This window comes from Mucor mucedo (assembly GCF_025094135.1).
Source record: "Mucor mucedo strain NRRL 3635 chromosome Unknown EV154scaffold_116, whole genome shotgun sequence".
Lineage (NCBI taxonomy): Eukaryota > Fungi > Mucoromycota > Mucoromycetes > Mucorales > Mucoraceae > Mucor > Mucor mucedo.
The window spans coordinates 114,424-134,047 of NW_026252400.1; the positions used below are offsets into that span (position 1 = coordinate 114,424).

General features: G+C 37.5%; 2 protein-coding genes and 1 non-coding gene across 3 annotated transcripts; all 3 read right to left on the minus strand.

Moving 5' to 3' along the window:
* Positions 1–2,066: 2,066 nt before the first annotated feature.
* Positions 2,067–2,150, minus strand: EV154DRAFT_t104. The gene has a single exon. It is a non-coding gene; the product is annotated as a tRNA-Tyr (tRNA).
* Positions 2,151–11,974: 9,824 nt separating this feature from the next.
* On the minus strand, positions 11,975–12,691 carry EV154DRAFT_574852 (uncharacterized protein; the record flags this gene model as incomplete). Its single annotated transcript, XM_051606439.1, has 3 exons — positions 11,975–12,204; positions 12,276–12,329; positions 12,604–12,691. 3 exons carry the CDS (start codon positions 12,689–12,691, stop codon positions 11,975–11,977), a joined length of 372 nt encoding a protein of 123 aa, XP_051453458.1.
* Positions 12,692–15,976: 3,285 nt separating this feature from the next.
* EV154DRAFT_554995 (uncharacterized protein) lies at positions 15,977–17,068 on the minus strand. The gene is made up of 4 exons (XM_051605246.1): positions 16,831–17,068; positions 16,467–16,778; positions 16,228–16,401; positions 15,977–16,164 (listed from the first exon to the last, which is right to left on the minus strand). Exons 1-4 carry the CDS (start codon positions 17,062–17,064, stop codon positions 16,015–16,017), a joined length of 870 nt encoding a protein of 289 aa, XP_051453459.1. The 5' UTR covers positions 17,065–17,068; the 3' UTR covers positions 15,977–16,014.
* Positions 17,069–19,624: the final 2,556 nt, after the last annotated feature.

Genomic DNA, 19,624 nt, shown 5'->3' on the forward strand with positions numbered 1-19,624 from the left:
ATATGTCTTATTGTTAAACGGGATAGGATTATTCCTACAGTTACTCAGTAATAAATATTCTTTGTCTTTGTTTTCACCCAGTTTTGCGATTTATCTTGTAATTGATGCAAATAATATTTCCTCCTTTTTTTATTTCTGTCTGTTGTCTTTTGCATATCTACGATTATTTGTAACTTAATTTTCATATCAGCAGATGTAGAGCTTGATTATAGTACTAACACTTTAAATTTGGACAAAAAAAAAACAACTTTCGGACAGACTTCAAAGCGTTTTCCGAAAAGATGAAAACGGCAACAATTAGATATTCAGACGAATGTCTTTAGAAAGAATAAGAATAGTAGTCAGACTAGGTTATCTCATTAGGTTCTAAAGTTTGTATACTCCACATGCCGTTTTTAAAGAACATTAACAACAACACCGATAAAAGAGGAAACAATCTGACAGTTTTACTCGTGAACTGATTTGTGGTATATCCATTCATCTTGACCCAAAATCAGCTTGTATTTCTTAATAATTTGACTTTGACGATAGCACAGCACATTGCATAATCAAGAAGTACCCAGACGAGAAACAAACAATTTCTAAACCACATTCTGGATGACCAGAAATCACAATAAAATATAGAAAGTCCCGCCTAGAAATCTCTGTTCGTCGGGTGCTATTTTGACCATTTGTCATTTATTACGAGGACTACAACTTTTGAGAAGGTCGAGCTTCCTGCTGTCATACTAGTGAATACACGAATCGGAAGAAAGGCGAGGTCTGTTTTAGAGTTTTTGAGTACTGGCCAACCAATTCCAATTTATGCCAAATTAAAAATATTCTTTACCTCTTGTGAGACTAATCAAGTAAGCGAGACTATATTTCATCAAGAATAGCAGAAAGATAGCATCTAACTATCTACTATGTCTTGGATCACTCAGATAACGTGGAACATATCAAAAAGCATGTTTCTAATAATATCTGTGATGTTTTGAGATGTCATTTAGATTAAAGCAGAATTAATAAAAACGGGTCCATATCAATCCTTTATTAAAGCTATGTAGGGAAGGTTATCGCAAAAGAAAGGACGCTTTTTATATTAGAACGTCCGTGAAATCGAATCTGGTAAAGAGTCGACGGTACTTTGTTTCTATCTTCTGAAACATGGCATTGTCTTAGTGATTGGATCGAATTATTAAGTGACGTATTATCATTAGCTGATACCTCAGTAACAGGCTGTGATAAACTGTACTGGGTCGTTGTTGTATACACGAATATCTCTTGGTGTATACAAGCACTATTTTGTCATATACTTTAGCGAAGAAGCTCAAAAAAGATGGTTTTCACGCAGCATTTGCATTAACGAATGATAAAAGCAGTTTATAAAGAATACATTAGCCTGCAATGCACGTATGGTCCACACATTTTTACCGCAGTATATTCACATCATAAATCATTCTCTCAGCGTACTCTATTGCTTGACAAGTACTAAAAATGACTTATCAATTCCTATATAATCCATCCTCTAATTCAGTAACAAAACGATATTTAATTTTACCCAATCTCATAACTACCCTATTCTTTACCTTATAGCTATCTATCTTGTTTGACAGAATACTCGTTACCATACATACTTATCAGATAACCATATAAAACAACATGGATCTCACTAAGAACTGAATAGTCAATCATTTACTGCATTATTCCAATTATATGTAACTCTTTGTCAACTAAAATATTCCAAGAAATAAACGGTTAAATTGTTTGAGACTAAAACTAGATATCTTTTTATTAAATGGAAAAGGGGACCCTTTTTATATCAAAGGATTGAAATAGATTGTTCTCCCGGATGATCAGCTGGGAGCGTTGGGAAGAAGTAGACATTAATATCTTGATCAGTTAATGGTTTATGTTTCAGTGCTGGGTTGCTATTAAATGTCAAGTAGATTATAGGTAGGATATATAGTGTGTATGTGTCATCAACCAAAAAAACACAATCATTAACCAGATTGTATCTGCATTATAATAACCCAAGAACAGCAACCAAAACAGGTCTACACGCACCACCAAAAGTAAAAAAGAATTCCGATCTACCAGAGTCGAACTAGTGACCTAGAGATGACAATATACACTACAGTCTCCCGCTCTACCAACTGAGCTAAGATCGGATTTGATGATTTTGTCAAGACGTTATTTGGTCTTAGAGTAATTAGTCAAAATAGATCACGTGGCTGTTACGTCACTAGTTTAGTAGTAGTATATTGTAATTAGACGCGTAATCTAATAAAACAACTTTCTTCCTGTTTAAAGTTATTTATATTCCTGACTGTACGCATTAGCACATTAACCTAATTCGGGAGCGACACTTAAACAAGGATAAAGAACCTGACAACTGGTAGCACCAGCACAAAGCGATCAGACTATAGAGGGAACAGAAAAAGACGTTTTTTTTTGTTCTCTTGGGGAAGCTTATTATTTTTATACTTTTTTGTTACAAAAAGGGAGCGTTCTAAATAACTCAACGCGGGATTAAATAAGGAATCAAGGAAAACAGTGACTCTTACAAGAACAAGTAAGTCATGGGAGATTCATCAGGGAATCAGCAAGAGCGAATTGCTTACTTGGAAGGTCAAATTGCGCAGTTAACTATTCAACAACAACAGCATGCGGCAGCAATGAGCTCTCAAGCAAGACAGACAAGCGATGTACCTCACCGCCTCAAGGCCCCTCCTTGTTTCGATGGTGTACGGGATGCTATTGTTATAGATGATTGGATCACATCGGTGGAAAGTCATCAAGAATTTTATGAGTGGGATGAAGAGAGAACGTATTTGTTTGCGACGAGCTATCTCAGTGGACGTGCACTCCATTGGCACAGGCAGCTGAGGAAGACGGCACACAAACCAAAAACATGGGGCGTGTTCAAGACGCTGTTGATTGAAAAGTTTCGACCGGATAACTCTGACCTCCTCGCGCGTGATCAATTGGCTGCTCTCAAACAGGTTACAACAATTGAGGCTTATGTGGAGTCATTTACGGACGTGTGTATTCTGCTCGAAGATATAACGGAGGACGAGAAGTGTGATAGATTTATGCGGGGTCTTCTTTCGGATGAAGTAAGGGCTATTTTACGTAACATTCCTCGTAACAAGCGTACATTAGACTACTACTTCTCTACAGCACTGTCATACGAAGCTGCTCGTTCGCCCCAATCTCATGTGTTAGCTCGTCATCTGGCTACACAGTCTCATGTTAACTCATCGTCAATGGAAGTCAATGACCCCATGGAGTTGGATGTTATTCAAAACTACCGTCGTCAAAAGTCTTCGTCGGGTTACACTGGTAATGCGAACCGTGGTAATAGGAATGAAAACTCAAGACAAGGTCAAGATAGTTACACAAACAACAAGGGCTCCAACAACAGCAACAGTAATAACAGGCAATGTTATTTCTGCCGTAAGACGGGTCACTTTAAGCGTGATTGTTTCGAATTCAAGAAGGTCACGAGCGGCGAGCGTGAGTTGTTGAGAAAGATCCGAAACAGAGAGCTACATGTAATGGAAGCCAACGCCGGTGAATCACGTCAAGACAACACCAATAATAATAGTACCTCTGCGGGAAATAGTTCTAATAAAGCTGAAAGTTCTACCCATTACTTGCCAAACCAGGATAATGTCGATAAGTCTTCTCATCAGGTGCGTGAACGTAATTCTATTGTTCTCGATACATCACTGATATGCAACACGATAGATATTACAGCGTGTGATAATGACATCTGTCATCTTATTGAGCTTCATAACACCACCTCAACAAAGACAGTTCTACCTTTGTACGAGGGTAATGCTCAAGCAAACAACCAGAGTCGCAATCCGATTGTGGTGAGAGCTTTAGTAGATACAGGTGCTAGTGAGTGTTATATTTCACCGGTCATGGCGGACCGTCTGGATGGGACACTCGATGAAGCACAACGGGTGGTAGAAACAGCCGGAGGAGTGGTCGATACAATCAATCAGAAGTTCACTTTTGTCCTTAATCTTCAAGGATATCAAAGTAAAATTTGCGCGTTTGTTTATGACAGCAAATTTGATCTAATCCTAGGTCGATCGTGGTTAAAGGCACACGCACCGGCTATTCAGTGGGCAGATGATACGTTGCTAATAAAGCCTGATCAAAATCAGACTTTTCAAATTATACCTACCAAGGATACAGTGGAAAACGAGGCAGGAGTTGGAAGTGATCACCATGATTCTCTCAACTATTTGATTACATACCAACAAGCAAATAGATGGATGAGAAAAAAGGGGACGGAAGCTTGTATTCTGTATGTGTCTGAAAGTACTGAAGCGGCATCCGGAGAAGATAAGTTGGATATCTACTGGTCTGAGGTTATCAAAAAATTCCCGAGTGTATTCCAAGACACACTGAATGGACTTCCTCCCGACCGTGGTTTTGAGCACGTAATTAACACCAAGGATGCCAAGCCGGTTGATCGACAAGCGTTCAAGATGAGCCCAGTCGAGCTGGCGGAGATGCGAAAACAACTAAAGCAGTTACTGGCATTGGGATTAATACAGCCAAGCTCTTCTCCATGGGGTGCACCGGTATTATTTTGCAGAAAAAAGGACCAAACCCTCCGTATGTGTATCGATTATAGAGCTCTTAATCAGCTCACTGTACGTAACACTAGTCCTCTTCCACGTATCGATGAATGTCTAGACCAGCTAAAGGAGCATCTTATTTTACCTCTTTGGATTTGAAGTCAGGATATCATCAGATACGGATTCAGCCAGAGGATGTACCCAAGACAGCTTTCAACACCAGGTATGGCAAATATGAATTCCTTGTGCTGCCTTTTGGATTGAGTAATGCTCCACCAAGTTTTCAAGCACTCATGAATACCGTTATTGGAGACTGCAAAGATAAGTTCTGTTTGGTATATCTGGATGACGTATTGATATTAGCAAGACCGAGGAGGAACATAAGGCGCATGTATTGGAAATTTTAAGGCGTTTTGATGAAGCTAAGCTGGTGGTCAACAGGGCAAAGTGTCACTTCGCTAAGAGGGAGTTAACCTTTTTGGGATTTGAAGTATCAGCAAAAGGCATTTTACCGGCAAAGGAGAAGGTGGAGGCTGTCAAAAACTGGCCTATACCAGAGAATGTTCAGCAGGTTAGACAATTTCTTGGGCTGAGCCAGCACTACCGTCGTTTCATACCGGGGTTTAGTGGAATTGCCGCACCTTTAACGGAATTGACAAAAGGTACAGGACCCAAAAAGAGAGCTATAGTGTGGACGTCTTCTTGTCAAGCAAGCTTTGATCGAATTAAGGGACTCTTGACTTCAGCTCCGCTGTTACAGGTACCTGACATGAATTTGCCATTTCGAATCGAAACAGACTCCAGTGATTTTGGGGTTGGCGCAGTCCTATTACAACCAAGTCCATCAAATCCCTCTGCGTGGCATCCAATAGCATATGAATCTAAGAAACTCTCGTCGGAGGAACAGACTTTTCCCGCACAGGAGCGAGAGTTATTGGGCATAGTTCATGCGCTTCGTACGTGGCGATGCTATATTGATGGCTGTGTTGCAGGTTATGTTGTGTTTTCAGACCACAACCCTCTAGTATATTTTCGCAAGCAGGTTAAACCAACACCAAGACTCGTACGCTGGATTGCTGAACTAGAGATGTACTCACCAATAATCAAATATAAACCAGGGGCTCAAAATACGGCAGCTGATGCACTATCACGGGTACCATCAACACCGGGTGATACGCAGGTCGCAGCAACACATCAAGACAAGCAAAATCCGATGGAGCCTCAATACTTGTATTCCATTTGGGACAAACTGCCTCATGAATTTCGTTACGATTGGCCTTTACTGTACATTAACAATAAAGATGGTGAGGTCAAGGATAAAGAACTGAAGGAGGTTTTAGAGAACCAGAAGGAACATTTTATCGTGAAGCACAATGTGGTCTTTAGGAAAACAAAGTGCCGTGATAAAGACAAGGAGCTAGTGGAAAAAGAGGTGAAGTTCATACCCTTTTCAGAACGAGCGGATCTAGTCAATAAGTATCATGAAGGTTATGGCCATGCCGGTATCAAGAATATGGACAACATGTTTCGAGAACGTTACTGGTGGCCGGGTATGCGAAATGATATTGAGACTTGGGTGTCAAGATGTCCGTCATGTCAACTGTGTGGTACACAGCAGCAAGCACATCAAGACGTTATGCACCCCCTCGACGTACCAGGCGCGTTTGAACGATGGCATATTGACTTTGTGGGAGAATTGCCAATGACAGACAAAGGCAACAAGTGGTTGATAACAGCGGTAGACTATGTAACCAACTGGCCAATTGCAAAGGCCTTACCGTATGCAACAAAGGAGGCAGTCGCAGACTTTATTTACGAGGAAATTGTGATGAAGTTTGGTGTGCCGGTGGAGATTGTAACAGACAGGGGAGCAAATTTTAATAGTGGCCTCGTATCAGAATACTTGAAGCGGGTGGGCACAAATCACAAACTCACGTCAGCATTTCATCCAAGAACAAACGCAAAGGTAGAAAGGTATAACGGTATCATCAAACAGATGCTTCGCAAGTATGTACAAGGAGCTTTGCACAAATGGGATGATTATGTGGAACCAGCGCTGTGGGCTACTAGAATCAGAAAACACTCGACTACTGGCTATTCACCTTACTTTTTGGTATATGGTCGTGATCCCAAACTTCCAGGAGATGAACTACAGCCTTACGTCTGTTCCGAATCCATGCAGGACCCGCGAACTATAGCAGATATTACAGCAAGAGAATTATCGGCTCTGGGACAGCATAGGGCAGCGGCGGAAGCAAAATTAAAGGCAATGGGTGCTAAAGACAAGGAACGATGGGACGCACTGATTAAGCCGGTGGGATACGAGGTGGGTGATCTGGTGATGGTGAAGCATGAGGGTAAATTTGGGCTGGAACCTCGGTTTAAGGGCCCATATATTATCACGCAAGAATATGATGATTTTGGCACTTATAGTCTTGAAACGGTCGAAGGGGAGAAGGTAAAGGGTAGAATTCACAAGGATCGTCTGAAGCATGCCAAGGGTGAGAAGCCTCAAGAATCGTGGTACAACCCAACAGCAAGCCGAGCAATTGTCAAACAAGCCACATCAACTAGAAGCGGTCGAGGAGGGGGAGGATACATTGTATCGCAGGCTGGTAAGAATGATTCTGGTGCTGGTACAAGTATCGTTGAACAGCCCGTCGGTGAAGATGCAGCGTCAGCAAATCTGAGGACATCTGAGGAGGATATTACCATGGAATCCGATAAGGAAGCTCAATCACCAACTATATCACAGCCAACAGTAGATGAGGAGATGGGAGAGGATGCATCCGATGAGCTGATGAAATCTGGGTCCCAAAGTAGTATGTATAGCTCAAGCGAATCGGTCAAGTTCGATAACATGATGGATGGCTATAAAGACATATCCTCTGGGGATGATATCGAGGACACTGAAATTATGGAGGCGGTCGATGAGGAGGAAGATAAGAAAAGACAGCTCAAAGTGGAGGCGGAGGAGAAGAAGCGGCGTAGTGAGCAAGAAGAAGAAGCAAAGCAAATCCAGGTAGAGAAGGAGAAAGAACGTCTTCAGCAAGAAAAAGAGGCTCAGCTACTTAGGGAAAAACAGTTAAAAGAAAAGGAGGAAATTCAAGAACGAAGAGACTGGGAGTTGAGAATGCAAGAAAAAGAACAATTACTGAAGGAGAAGGAGCAGCAAATAAAAGAAGAAAAGCAATTGCTAAAAGAAAAGGAACAGCGGAAAAAAGAAGAAGAACTGGCTAAACAAAAGTTTATTCAAGACAAGGCGAAGTTTGAAAGTCTAATCAAGGTAAATAAAGCGAAGCTCAATACAACCAGCGAAGCCAGTTTCATCGGCAAGGCAAGAATCGAAGGCCTTAATACTACCACCACCTCTGACATCGGGTACTGCAAAAGCAAAATCAACGACTGCGGTGTCAATAACGCCCATGGAAGCGTCATTGACAGTGGGGCAAGACAAGGTAATGACGACGACGGTCCCAATGCTGCCACCAGTACCGGGTGTGGTACCATCTTGGCCATTCACATTTCGCAAGCATGTCGAGGGAAGTAGGATCGCAACAGCAAGCACAGAAGGTGAACAAGAATTGCAAGATCTACTGAAAGCGGTGTCGTTCAATCGTCAAAAACGAAGAGTGTTTCGCCCAATTGCGGGTCCAAGAAAGCGAGGAAAGTCAAGAGAGTAATTTTTTTTCTGTGAAGTTCAGTTGCACGAGACGTACAACTATTTGAAAGGGGGGTGTTGTCAAGACGTTATTTGGTCTTAGAGTAATTAGTCAAAATAGATCACGTGGCTGTTACGTCACTAGTTTAGTAGTAGTATATTGTAATTAGACGCGTAATCTAATAAAACAACTTTCTTCCTGTTTAAAGTTATTTATATTCCTGACTGTACGCATTAGCACATTAACCTAATTCGGGAGCGACACTTAAACAAGGATAAAGAACCTGACAATTTTGGAAGTATATTAACGTTATATATACTTAATAATGTTCAAAGTCACGTGACATACCGGACTGTTACTTTATCCGAACCGAACATCGACCGGACATACATATGCTACTTGAGATAGAATTACGGTTTCAGAAATCTAAAGCTCAAAAGAGAAGAATTGTACCCAATGCCAATGAGGCCAATAGAAAACGATCAAAGAAGTAACACCCTAAAATATAGATATCACAACACTACTTCAGTAATTCGACAATCTGATTACTTACATTATTATTAACTCTTATATCTATCACCATAAAATTACATATTATTATCACCATACATCACTATTGCATTATCCCGACACTTATTAATATTATCCATTACATTATTATCACATTTTGTATGTGGTATTTGACAAAATTGATACAACTGGAAAGTAATGAGATAAAAGTATATCTTTATTAAAGGTAAAAATAGACTAAAAGAACTCTGCTGCTATGAAATAATTGATCCTTTTCATATTGCACAACTCTCCTGAGTTTTAATGATGAGTTAACCTTTCTGGTTTTGGAATAGATGTCTACTTTGTTTCCCGCTATAGGTTAAATGAATAGTACTCGTTCGAACTGTTTCCAGTTAACGTTGTCCCATATCAGTGGATCGGGAGCATGAGTATTCTAATAAATCTTTAGTATTACGACACACTTAAAATACTATCCCAAATATAAAATGCCTTATCGGTATTTGTTGTATACACAAATATCTCGTAGTGTATACAAGCACTATTCTGTGAGTTACTTTAGCGAAGAAACTCGAAATAGTTATTTTGTGTCACCTCACGTACACGCGGTTTACACGCAACATCTGCATTAACAAATGATAAAAACAACTTATAAATAATATCACAGCTTACAATGCACGCATGGTCCACACATGCTTACTGCAATATGTTCACATTATAAATCATTCTCTCAGCCTGCTCTATTAATTGACAAGTACCGAAAGGACTTTGTCAATTCCTATATAAACCATCCTCTAATTCAATAATAAAACGATATTCAATTTACCCAGTCTCACAATTACCTTTTTCTTTATCTTATAAACTGTCTATCTTGTTTGATAGAACAGTATTTGTATATTTGGTTTTAGAAGATAGGTATCCATTAATTCCTACACTATTTCTTTATACTCTTTATCAGCAGTAGAATTATAACAATATTTAAGTAAATGAACCATTTATATTAATAGCTGTTCTATTCTCTCTATGGGTAGCTAATCCATTGAGAGAACTATTAATATTAGGTTTCTTTTTCTTATAATTCTTGATTTGATCTGAGAAGATTCTCTTCTCAATCGGTGATATCGTAACTCAGTGGTATAACATTCTGTATCCAGCTGTCATTCGTATATCGTATTTAGGCCAATCATGCAATCTTTAATATAGAAGTATGTACTCGAAGTAGGAGAAGTTGTATAGCAGTATACAAGCGTATGCTGATATGCAACATCAAAGGTTGTTTTAATTTCATAGTTTATTTATTTAAACGATTTGCTTAATTATTCTTAAGTGAATCGTACCCAAATACGACAAATAGAACATCCAATAGAATTGAGTCTACCCATGCCCACATTAAAAGAAGTAACAACACTTCATCCGGAAGCATGGCTGTTGTCACGGAAAAAATTGATCTTTGGTTAAAAAAAAAGAGTACGTAGTAGTTAAAACACGATCTCTTCTTTGTTTTTAGTTCTAAATAATTCATCTTTAGGAGGACTATTGTAATTTGCTATTGATCAAAGAATCCGTTTCTCAACGACCAGTTTTCTTAGAGCATGATATCGCTGACCAATTTTCTTTGATTCGTTTAAACGTTTACAGCTTTGCTTTTGAAAGCATAAAAAACGAGTTAATTGAAATGGAGACTTCAGAAGAAAACCCTGACCATGTAAGTCATGTTTGGTCGGGTGAGAACTGTCTGTGTAATATGAGAAAAAATTTCAGATTGCCATGCAGACATATACTTGCCGTCTCTTTTGTTAATAACAAAGTGCCATTGTCCATCGTTCACCAAAGATGGAGAATATCTTACGTTAAAGGGAATGGTAAAATCTAAAATTATGCAAAATTCATTGACACACCATCATGTTCTTGCCCATAATTGAAACTAATGGTTTTTATAGTTGCCGAGTTGGGAAAAGACTCTCCCCCTGAATTAGGTAGAAACACAAATCATGTTTAATTAAGACGTGAAAAATTGCTGTCTTTGTGTAAAGTCTTGGAAAGTCAACAGGAGTCAGTCTATCTTATAAAAGACATGGATGCGTTGATTTATAAGTACTCGACTGGCCGTTTGGATACTGCCTTTGCTCCTGAAATAGTGGAAATTCAAAAGGGTCGCCCAAAAGACAAAAAAAGAAACAAACTTGGTGTGGAGCACGACGATGAAAGAATATCTAATGAGCAAAAAAAAAAAAAAAAAAAAAAAAAACTAAAACTCCCCTAAGTCTTCGCAAACCATCAACGGCCGTGATCAAGCAGATCAAGCCAAAATATGCTAACACTCTTTACAACACATATGGGCTAAACGAAGCGCATACCTCAAAAAAGTTGCAATCAACAAAGGCCCCCTGTCTTGATGACTTATCTTTGGTTTGACTGTTACGGATGCCCCCAAATTGTTGCTGTTACGTTTAAAAGGCCAGGCATTTTACATGTAACCACACCAAAAGTCGATAAGTATGATATCGCATGGAGAGACAATGATGGAAACGTCATGTATGCTAAAGATTTAATTACTTTTGTACCACTTCTTGGTCTGGATATGGAAACAATGAATAATCCCGTACAACGTTTGTTTCCCAACAGCCATTTTTATATGATTTTGCCTCAACTTGACAACAAAACGAAGAAGCCTTCCAAAGTCAAAAAATGGCCAACAGTAAACATTTCCCCCAAAAAATATTCGACGCGCACCGAGACATTTGTGTCAACGACGTGTCAAAACAACTAGAAAGGATACTTTTTATAATTTACTTCCTTTATCCTCAACATTTTCCCAAACTTATTTACTTTATCTCATAATAATCAAAACCCAAACACAAAATAAAATTCAGACTAAGAGCATGAGCTCACACTCAAAACCACATTTATTCTCTTCACCAATCAAAAAGTATGGTGTGCGTATAATTAGCCTTAAAAGCTCAGCAAGATTACTGAGACCTCGAGTGATAGTTGGAATAATTTCGTGTGTTTTTTTTTAGAGTGGTTAAAATTTTTTTTTCTCCATTTTTTGTTGTTGTTGTGCTGCACCAAAATACATGCGTTTTGTATCCCCAACATAACAACAACCTAATCATGATTTTTCCACCCCCAAATACGACCACGAAAATAGTCTAAAAATCATTAGCGAGTCTATTGTGAACGAAAAGCCGATGTCAAAAAATTAAGGACTGAGGGTACCGATTATGGGATTATGTCAGAGGGTGAGAAGGTCTTGTATTTTCCTGAACCGATAGTGCTTTCTAATTCATCGGGAGTGACGACCATACCTGCAGCGACACTGACTCTTCCCCTTGAAGGATTGATGATGGGTCTATCGGTTAACACGCTGGAAGGTAAGCGTTGCTTTTGTTGATCTTCGTCCGTATCCCAAGACAAGCTTTCCACGAGTATGTCTGATCGCATCATATAGGCTATTAAGTATTGTACTCCTCAGCAATTGAATATGTTCTCAAGCTGTAGTCATGCCATTCCTTTTTCTTACTGATACGAAAGGGATTTGCCTCTACATCAGATATCAATCTCGCATAATTATCCTCTTTATTTTATACCGAATCAATAAAAATCTAGAATCATAGAGATTATCGCTTATAAAATGCTGCAAAATTATCTCTAGAACTTCACTGCTTGTCAAAGGCTGGGTATTTAGAAAGTTTTGAGAAAAAAACATTATTCTAGTTGCGACGTGAATAAGAAACACTGATTGTTATTGTGCCAGTTTTAAAACTGTAGCTGCATTTAGAGACAAAAGGCATCTTGACCTTCTAAAATTTTTTATAATGCTGTTAAAATGGCTGTTCCAGTTTTTTTACGTTTTAGGGTGTAATGTACATGCTTCCTTAAATTCAATGCAAAGGTCAATAACGTTTCGTTTGTTGAACTTGTAGTCTTCGAGGCCATGTGTTGTGGATTATAAACTTGCGTAAAGTAATGTTTGAGGATGAGCTAGAAATCATTAAGCAAAGAAAAAACAAAAAAGGAAAATTTAGCCAGGAAAAAAAGAAGCCATATTGGGGGTGTGGTCAAGCAAAAAAAAAAAAAAAAAAAAAAAAAAAGTTTGTTTATCTGGCCATAATTTTAAATTTTTTTGATTTTTATCAATACCTAGACGTCTTCCCCTTCTAATGGTGCTATTTTGGTAAAGACTGCTCCGGCATTGATAGTTTTACATGTTTTTATGGGGGTGGGGTTATATATTTTGATTTTATTTATGCCTATGAGTGGATATGATAAGTTGTCAAATGAGGTTCTTTTCCCATACTTAACATACGCCATATATATATATATAATTCCATTCTAATGGTACTACTTTCACCGAGATAGCTTTAAAACTGATGTTTTTGCACGCTTATTACAGTGTGTCTGTGTGGGCTATTCTGAGTTCCAAAAAGCATTGATTTATTAAAAAAGAAAAGAAAAAAGACGATACTACCAGCTCAAAGTCGTGAGCAAAAGTCATGGTAGAATACTGATCTCCGGATTCTTAATGCATATAGCTGTGATCCACGTCCTATTAAAATTTGGTGATGAAAGGTCAAGTTCCTGTAAAATAGACAGTGGATGTGAGATATCGGTTTCATCATTTGTATGGTGGATGTGATAATAAATTTGTATTATTTTTTATAAGAGAAAAACCGTGAACTTTTTGATGATACATCCAATATATAATTCAATAGGAAAGATAAATGTCATTGGTGTATAAGTACCAATAGGGATGTTAAGTTTTTATCCTTATCCCAATCGTCATTCATGCAAGTAAATATAGCGGCGCTGATCTGTTTGTAAATAAAAGCAATGCTTTATAAACACGATGTGAGTCCATTGTAATGCCTCACCCAAAATAATGGTATTTAATATACTCATAATCCTAATCCAAATGCCTAGTTAACAAGCAACTTTTCAGGAGGGTCAGTCATGTTTATTTTAAAAAAAAGAAAAGAAAAAATTAATTACCTTCCTATTATTACTAATGATATCGCTGTCCATCTTTTGGAATATCGACAATCCACCCTTTATCGTAATGATACCTCCAATTAGATTATGTTACTTACGTTGACTTGGATATACATTTCGTAAAAAAAGAAAAAGAAAAAGAAAGCAAAACAAAAAACTTTTTTTTTCTGGAACAGCAGCCTTGGTCAATTATTGTGTTACGCTTGGTAAAATAAAAAAAGAACAAGACATTAGGACTGCAAGCTTTTAATTGCGTTAAGTATACTGGTCTAACAAGTTTTGAAAAAGAAGCTATGATATCCTCCCCACGAGTACACAATGTATACTTTTTTATAGAAAATAAGAGGATCTCAATTTTTTTTACGGAGCGTCAATTGGACCTGAATACTTTTAGCCTGCCAACCTTTCGAACACACAAGTGTCGACTTCAATCATTGATAAAAATTATATTTTAAGATGTTCAAATTTTTAACTCTATTTTACACATTTACACATCTTATCTATTTTTTTCGTAAGCACTATACTTGGCCCCTCAAAAACGGCCATACTTCTGTAATACGTTATGGCCAACCAGTCAACTATCAGCCGACATTATGAGAACACTGATAAACGTGTTTGTGAAGAACGATGTAAAAAATATCTGTTGTTAAACGGAATAATACAAAACATATATTGTAGATACGTAAAGATTATAACGTACACATGTACTGTCCCTTTTTTTGTTTCGTTTTTGTTTTTGCCTTTTAGTTTATACTATGAACCGTAATTTGGTATCCACTTATGTCGATGCTGAAGGTGACATCTTAATAGATGGTTCCCATGGAATAAATGTTTTTGATGAGCATTATGACGAAAGTAGGCCATGTCAATATATACAGTTTTTTATACCCACCAATATACTAAAATTATTTAACAAACAAAAAAAAAAGATATCGTACTGAAATCCGAATATGTAAGCGACACTGTGTCCGAGAATAGTACCAATGAAGGTGAAGACACTTCTGGTGATACGTCTAATAATACTCCTGGTAAAACTTCTGGCTCTGCTTCTGATGATACTTTATGTTTACGGTTTTTTCCTTCAGAACCTCTCACGTTTATGTTCTATCTTATGATGCTCTTTTTAAATTCCCATCTTACTGAAAATGCCAGTAAAATTATCATGGGTTTTTTAAATGTCGCACCGTAATTGATGGAGAGGACCCATTAATTTCCAAGAAAAAGATCTAGATCCAAAAAAAATCTGATGTGAATGGCTTTTTTTTTCCGCGGTGCCAAACAATACGTTGATTGTTTAAAGTGCTACTACCTTTTTTCAATTGAGCATGACGATCTTCACCGTCAAGCTAATTTCACCTGTAAATATGCTACCCTTCCGATCTACTGGGTAATGTTTCTCGAATATGAGGCAAACCTATGTACATTGTCACGAAAGCTAAAAAGTATCTACCCAGTGCGATGTACATGTAAAATTCAATCCCATGGAAACGTTGCGAAAGTTCTATAAGCGCGATAATTTTACCGATTCCGTTAAGCTTGGAAATCAAGAAATTTAAAGACGATGACCATTAATATGACGTGTATGATGGTGATGTTTTCAAGAGCTTCAAGATAGATGAACAAGATACTACTCCCTTTGTTAAAAGCGGTGATCTTACAGTCATATCCACTTTCGATAATTTTGAGTTCCTAGCATACAATGACACAACAAGTCCATGTGAAACTTATGGTCATGTTCTATGCCCAATTCGGTCACTTGGTTAATTATTAACGCTCGATATCCGAGGAGTTTCATAATTGTTTGTTGATGGTGCTCCAACCCGAAAGCAGGGTAAGCCAAATTCAATCATGGGTCACTATTACAACTCAAATAAAACTGTGTCAGGCAGAGGTATTTTTATAAGAACATATTACAGCCACAACGTTGCTCGTATGTCTCTTCAATTGAGGCCTGCTCAGATCAAGTTCTTCTTCAGACATGACATACTTCTTCATGTCGAAGTCGAAGTTTTTCTGGCCGTTACTTTCACCTTTGCTTGTGTTTGTTTTTACAAGCCCCACCAAACGTTGATCACCACGCTCAATTCGAGTAACAGTGGAGTTTGTCAAATCACTTTTAAAGACGAGTCTGAACTTTGTATCCTTCCCATCGCAAACATTTACTCCTCATTGGTATGTACTTTGATGTTTTGAGTAATAGCAATATCTTCTTTACCTTTCATAGAATAGTAAAGCCGATTTATTTTTTTAATTGCATTTTTAATTGTTTTTTATACAGCTTTGGACCAAGTAGGAAGATCTCTCTCAAGATCAGGAGGCAATGCCTTGTCAACTACAGAATTATTTCTGGGTTTTTGACCCCACTTTCTTGTTGCTACTTTGTCATGGAGATTGTCAAGATTTTGAAAAAAATTATTCAACTGAAAAGGAAGGTATCACAAATATTAGTAATGTTTGAGAATTGTCATACTAATTGTACCTACAGTCTCAGATCTCCAAGCTGGTACCAAACAATCCAACGAACCATCATCATTGGATCCATCCTCTTCATCCGACTGGCACTCACCTACCAGAACCTTGTCACAATCACCTTGTGCTGCAACAGAAGGTGCTGATTCGGGATGGCGCTTGAACATGGCCAATCTACGAGAGAGTTTCTAATAAGAAAAAGGTACTCTTTAGCAAATTTTTTTATATTATTTATATTATAAGTATCACTTACTCTCGATCTTCTCTCCTTTACCTTCTTGCCTTTCATCCTTTCTTGACGGACTGCAAGGGGGTCTCGATCACTTCTTATCTTAGCCTTCATGTTGTTGAAGAATGATAAAATCACTCCTTCAACAATTGATTTACCCCTAGAAGTAAAACCGGTCTTACATTTAAGGAGGTATCTATCAAAGTACGATGATTCTTTGCAGTACTCAATAATCTTGTCACGAACATGGCTGTTGTCCTTTACCATTGATCCGCTTAAATTGAACGTTATTTCGTCTTCCTCAACACAGCGTACGTACGCAGCATGGACCAAGCGCTATAATATTTGTTAATAATTATTTAGACAGAAATATTTTAATTTATCTTACACCGAGCTCGATTTGCTTGCCTCTGTTGGGCTTAGGACATCGTCCGACTGCGGCTGTGGGGGCTTCGCGCAGTTGACGCTGCAAATCCGCAACGCAAGCAGACAAACTTTCAACCTTGGCGTTGATAGCATCGAAATCATGCTCATATCCGAATTCTTTTTTTACGACAGGCTCGCTAAAAGAAGTTTCATTAAGGTTGTCGGGTTTCTCTTGGGGATTAATCTTTTTACTCATAAATTATGATAGATTTAAAATACAGGCTTTTATTTCCGGGGATGATGATAGATTTTAAATGCCAAAATATGATGTGACCTTGCTTTTTGAAACACTTGGCATCTCCTCAAATACCCGAATAAGAAAAGAATGACGTCAAAGTTTTCCTTTGGCTTTTTCATGCGGAATGACTTTACTTGGTAAAGAGATGGTACCGAACAGTGTTAAAACCGCGGCTATAGAAACATATCTAAGTTTCCTTGTAATTTGCATCGTGTTGAGCTAACCGTAGTACAAATTTTGCGTTAGTATGAACATAAAAAGATATGATAGAGAAAAAAGCTATATCACTTACCAATTAATCAGATAATACCCACTGGACACTGGGGGAACAGCTCCAATAGGCTATACATCATGAAGTAATACTTTAAAATGATAAAATAAATTGCAAGACTGACTTTTTGCGAATAGACTGGATAGAACGTATATAAAATTATCATACCTGTAGCAGTGTAAGACACTGTCTGTAACGGAAACCAAATTCTAGACTGCCTTCTTCCTCCGATAGATAAATGTTATATTGGCACCAACCCCGCCATCAGTAAAAACTTTTGCCTCCATTAAAAAAAACCTTTCAAGAGGAAAAAATTGGGCAGTACAAAAGTTCTTTTTTCCTTTCTTTTGGCGAACAAAGGAATAAAGAAAGAAAAAGTCAAAAAGCCCTTTTATAAGTTGAAAAGTAATAATATATCAAATCAAATGTTGTTAGAGACGTCATTTTTGTATATTATGGGGTTTTGACGACAAGTTGAGAATAATAATTTCTCTACCTTATGATGGTGGGAACCAGGTTTATGAGTTTAATTTGATGTGTATGTTTTACACGTCTCTAAAAGAGTTGTTTGTGGATGTATTATTATCATGATCAATTTTAGGTTTTAAGTTTTAGGTTATATTTAGTCTTCGTTTGTAGAAGAAGAAAAAAACTCTCTGTCTTAAGCTTCCCGGTTCTTACCAATGGTATCATATAATTGTAGGATAAAGTAAACATGAGACTGTGAATTTGACTGAAAATCGAAATATCTTACAGATTAAGTGAGAGATTGGCAGAGAGTAATTGGCACATGTAAAGTTTTTATTGGATATTTAAGTTTATTTGGGGACCAAAGGCTCATCCAAAAGACCTAAAAATTAGATGGCGTTTGATCTAACGCGGGAATAAATGTAGTCATCAGCTTCAAAAACCGGTTTAGAAGCTCCGTGGCTGCTTTACCCATCAAAAATCAGTAGCCTGTCCCCCTCTTGTTTTTTTTTGAAGTGTCTTATTTTATGGATATATAAAGAGGTATTCTATATTAAAAAAAAATGACCTGATATCTTAAGCCGAATTAAATACTCTTGTAATGTAGTAAAGAACACTGAATAGCATCAAAACTGCGAGAAATGATTCTGCTGGTAGAATGTTTAAGTTGTTTCTTCTTTCTCGATTTCTAGTGTAAGCTATGATGTTGTGGTGGACGATCTTCAAATGATTAATTAAAGCTGCCCTGACTTTTGCTGTAACAATATCGCATGAAATCACATGTATTTGTTAAAATGTGATATGTCTTGGTTGTCTGTATTTGAAGGTAAACATAAATACTATCAAATTCTTTACGGCTTGAATTTTTTTTTACTAACCTTAAATTGAATAGTTTCTTTCGACCCCACTTTCTCAACCATTCCCCAGAACTCGTCAGATAGCTCAGCTCTTCTTACTCTAACTGAACAAGCTCCTCTCACCACTCTAAGCAATCCTTCAACAGATTTTGACACTCTGCTTTCTAACGTTCATAAACTTAAACGACCGCAATATACTCTGACCGAAACTGAGCTCGAAGAATTAACCAGCTTCAGTCACTGATTTCTCTCTCGTATAGATTTTGCAAACATTCCTTCCAATTCTAATTTACTATGCAAAGATAAAAAAAAATTAATAATAAACGCGCCCCTTTCCTCTGCCTACAAATTAAAAGCAAAGCAACCCTATACTTTTAAAAACCACTCAAAAATTCGGGTATATAAGTAAATCGAACACTTGATGTATGCTACATCACTTTTCTCATTCAGGATGTGATTGCTATAAAGGCACTCTTAATTTTTATGTATCTTATTTCTCACCGTTTTTTTCATCTTCTATAGTCATCATTTCTATTTCTATCATAATGATTATTTGATGTTCTTAGTTTTCGACATTTTCTTTTTTCTTTTTTCTTTTTTCCTTTCCTTAACTTCAAAAATAATACCAACTTGCTTAGTTCATTGTGCCGACCGACAAAGGTAACAAATATAAGCACGTTTATACAAGCCATGTTAACTTCTCGTAATCTTTACTCCCCCATTCGAATCAGTAGTATTCCTTACCGCTCTCCTTAAAAACCTGCCTTCTAATTTTCAAGCATAATAGTTTGTTAATACTCTATTATTTGTCCGTATGCAAAACTAATTCAAATGACCATAAGCCAGGTTTCTATTCTCTCCTCAAACCTTTTTTTTTGCCATGGCTCACAAATTATGGTACATTTCACATGACTCAGTTTTA

Bases quoted from the DNA above. Each gene is read 5' to 3' on its own strand.
- EV154DRAFT_554995 (XM_051605246.1), bottom strand. From the start codon at position 17,064: ATGAGTAAAAAGATTAATCCCCAAGAGAAACCCGACAACCTTAATGAA. The intron at 16,779-16,830 runs GTAAGATAAATT...CAAATATTATAG, and splicing joins GCAAGCAAATCGAGCTCGGT to CGCTTGGTCCATGCTGCGTA. The intron at 16,165-16,227 runs GTAGGTACAATT...CTTCCTTTTCAG, and splicing joins CAGCTTGGAGATCTGAGACT to TTGAATAATTTTTTTCAAAA.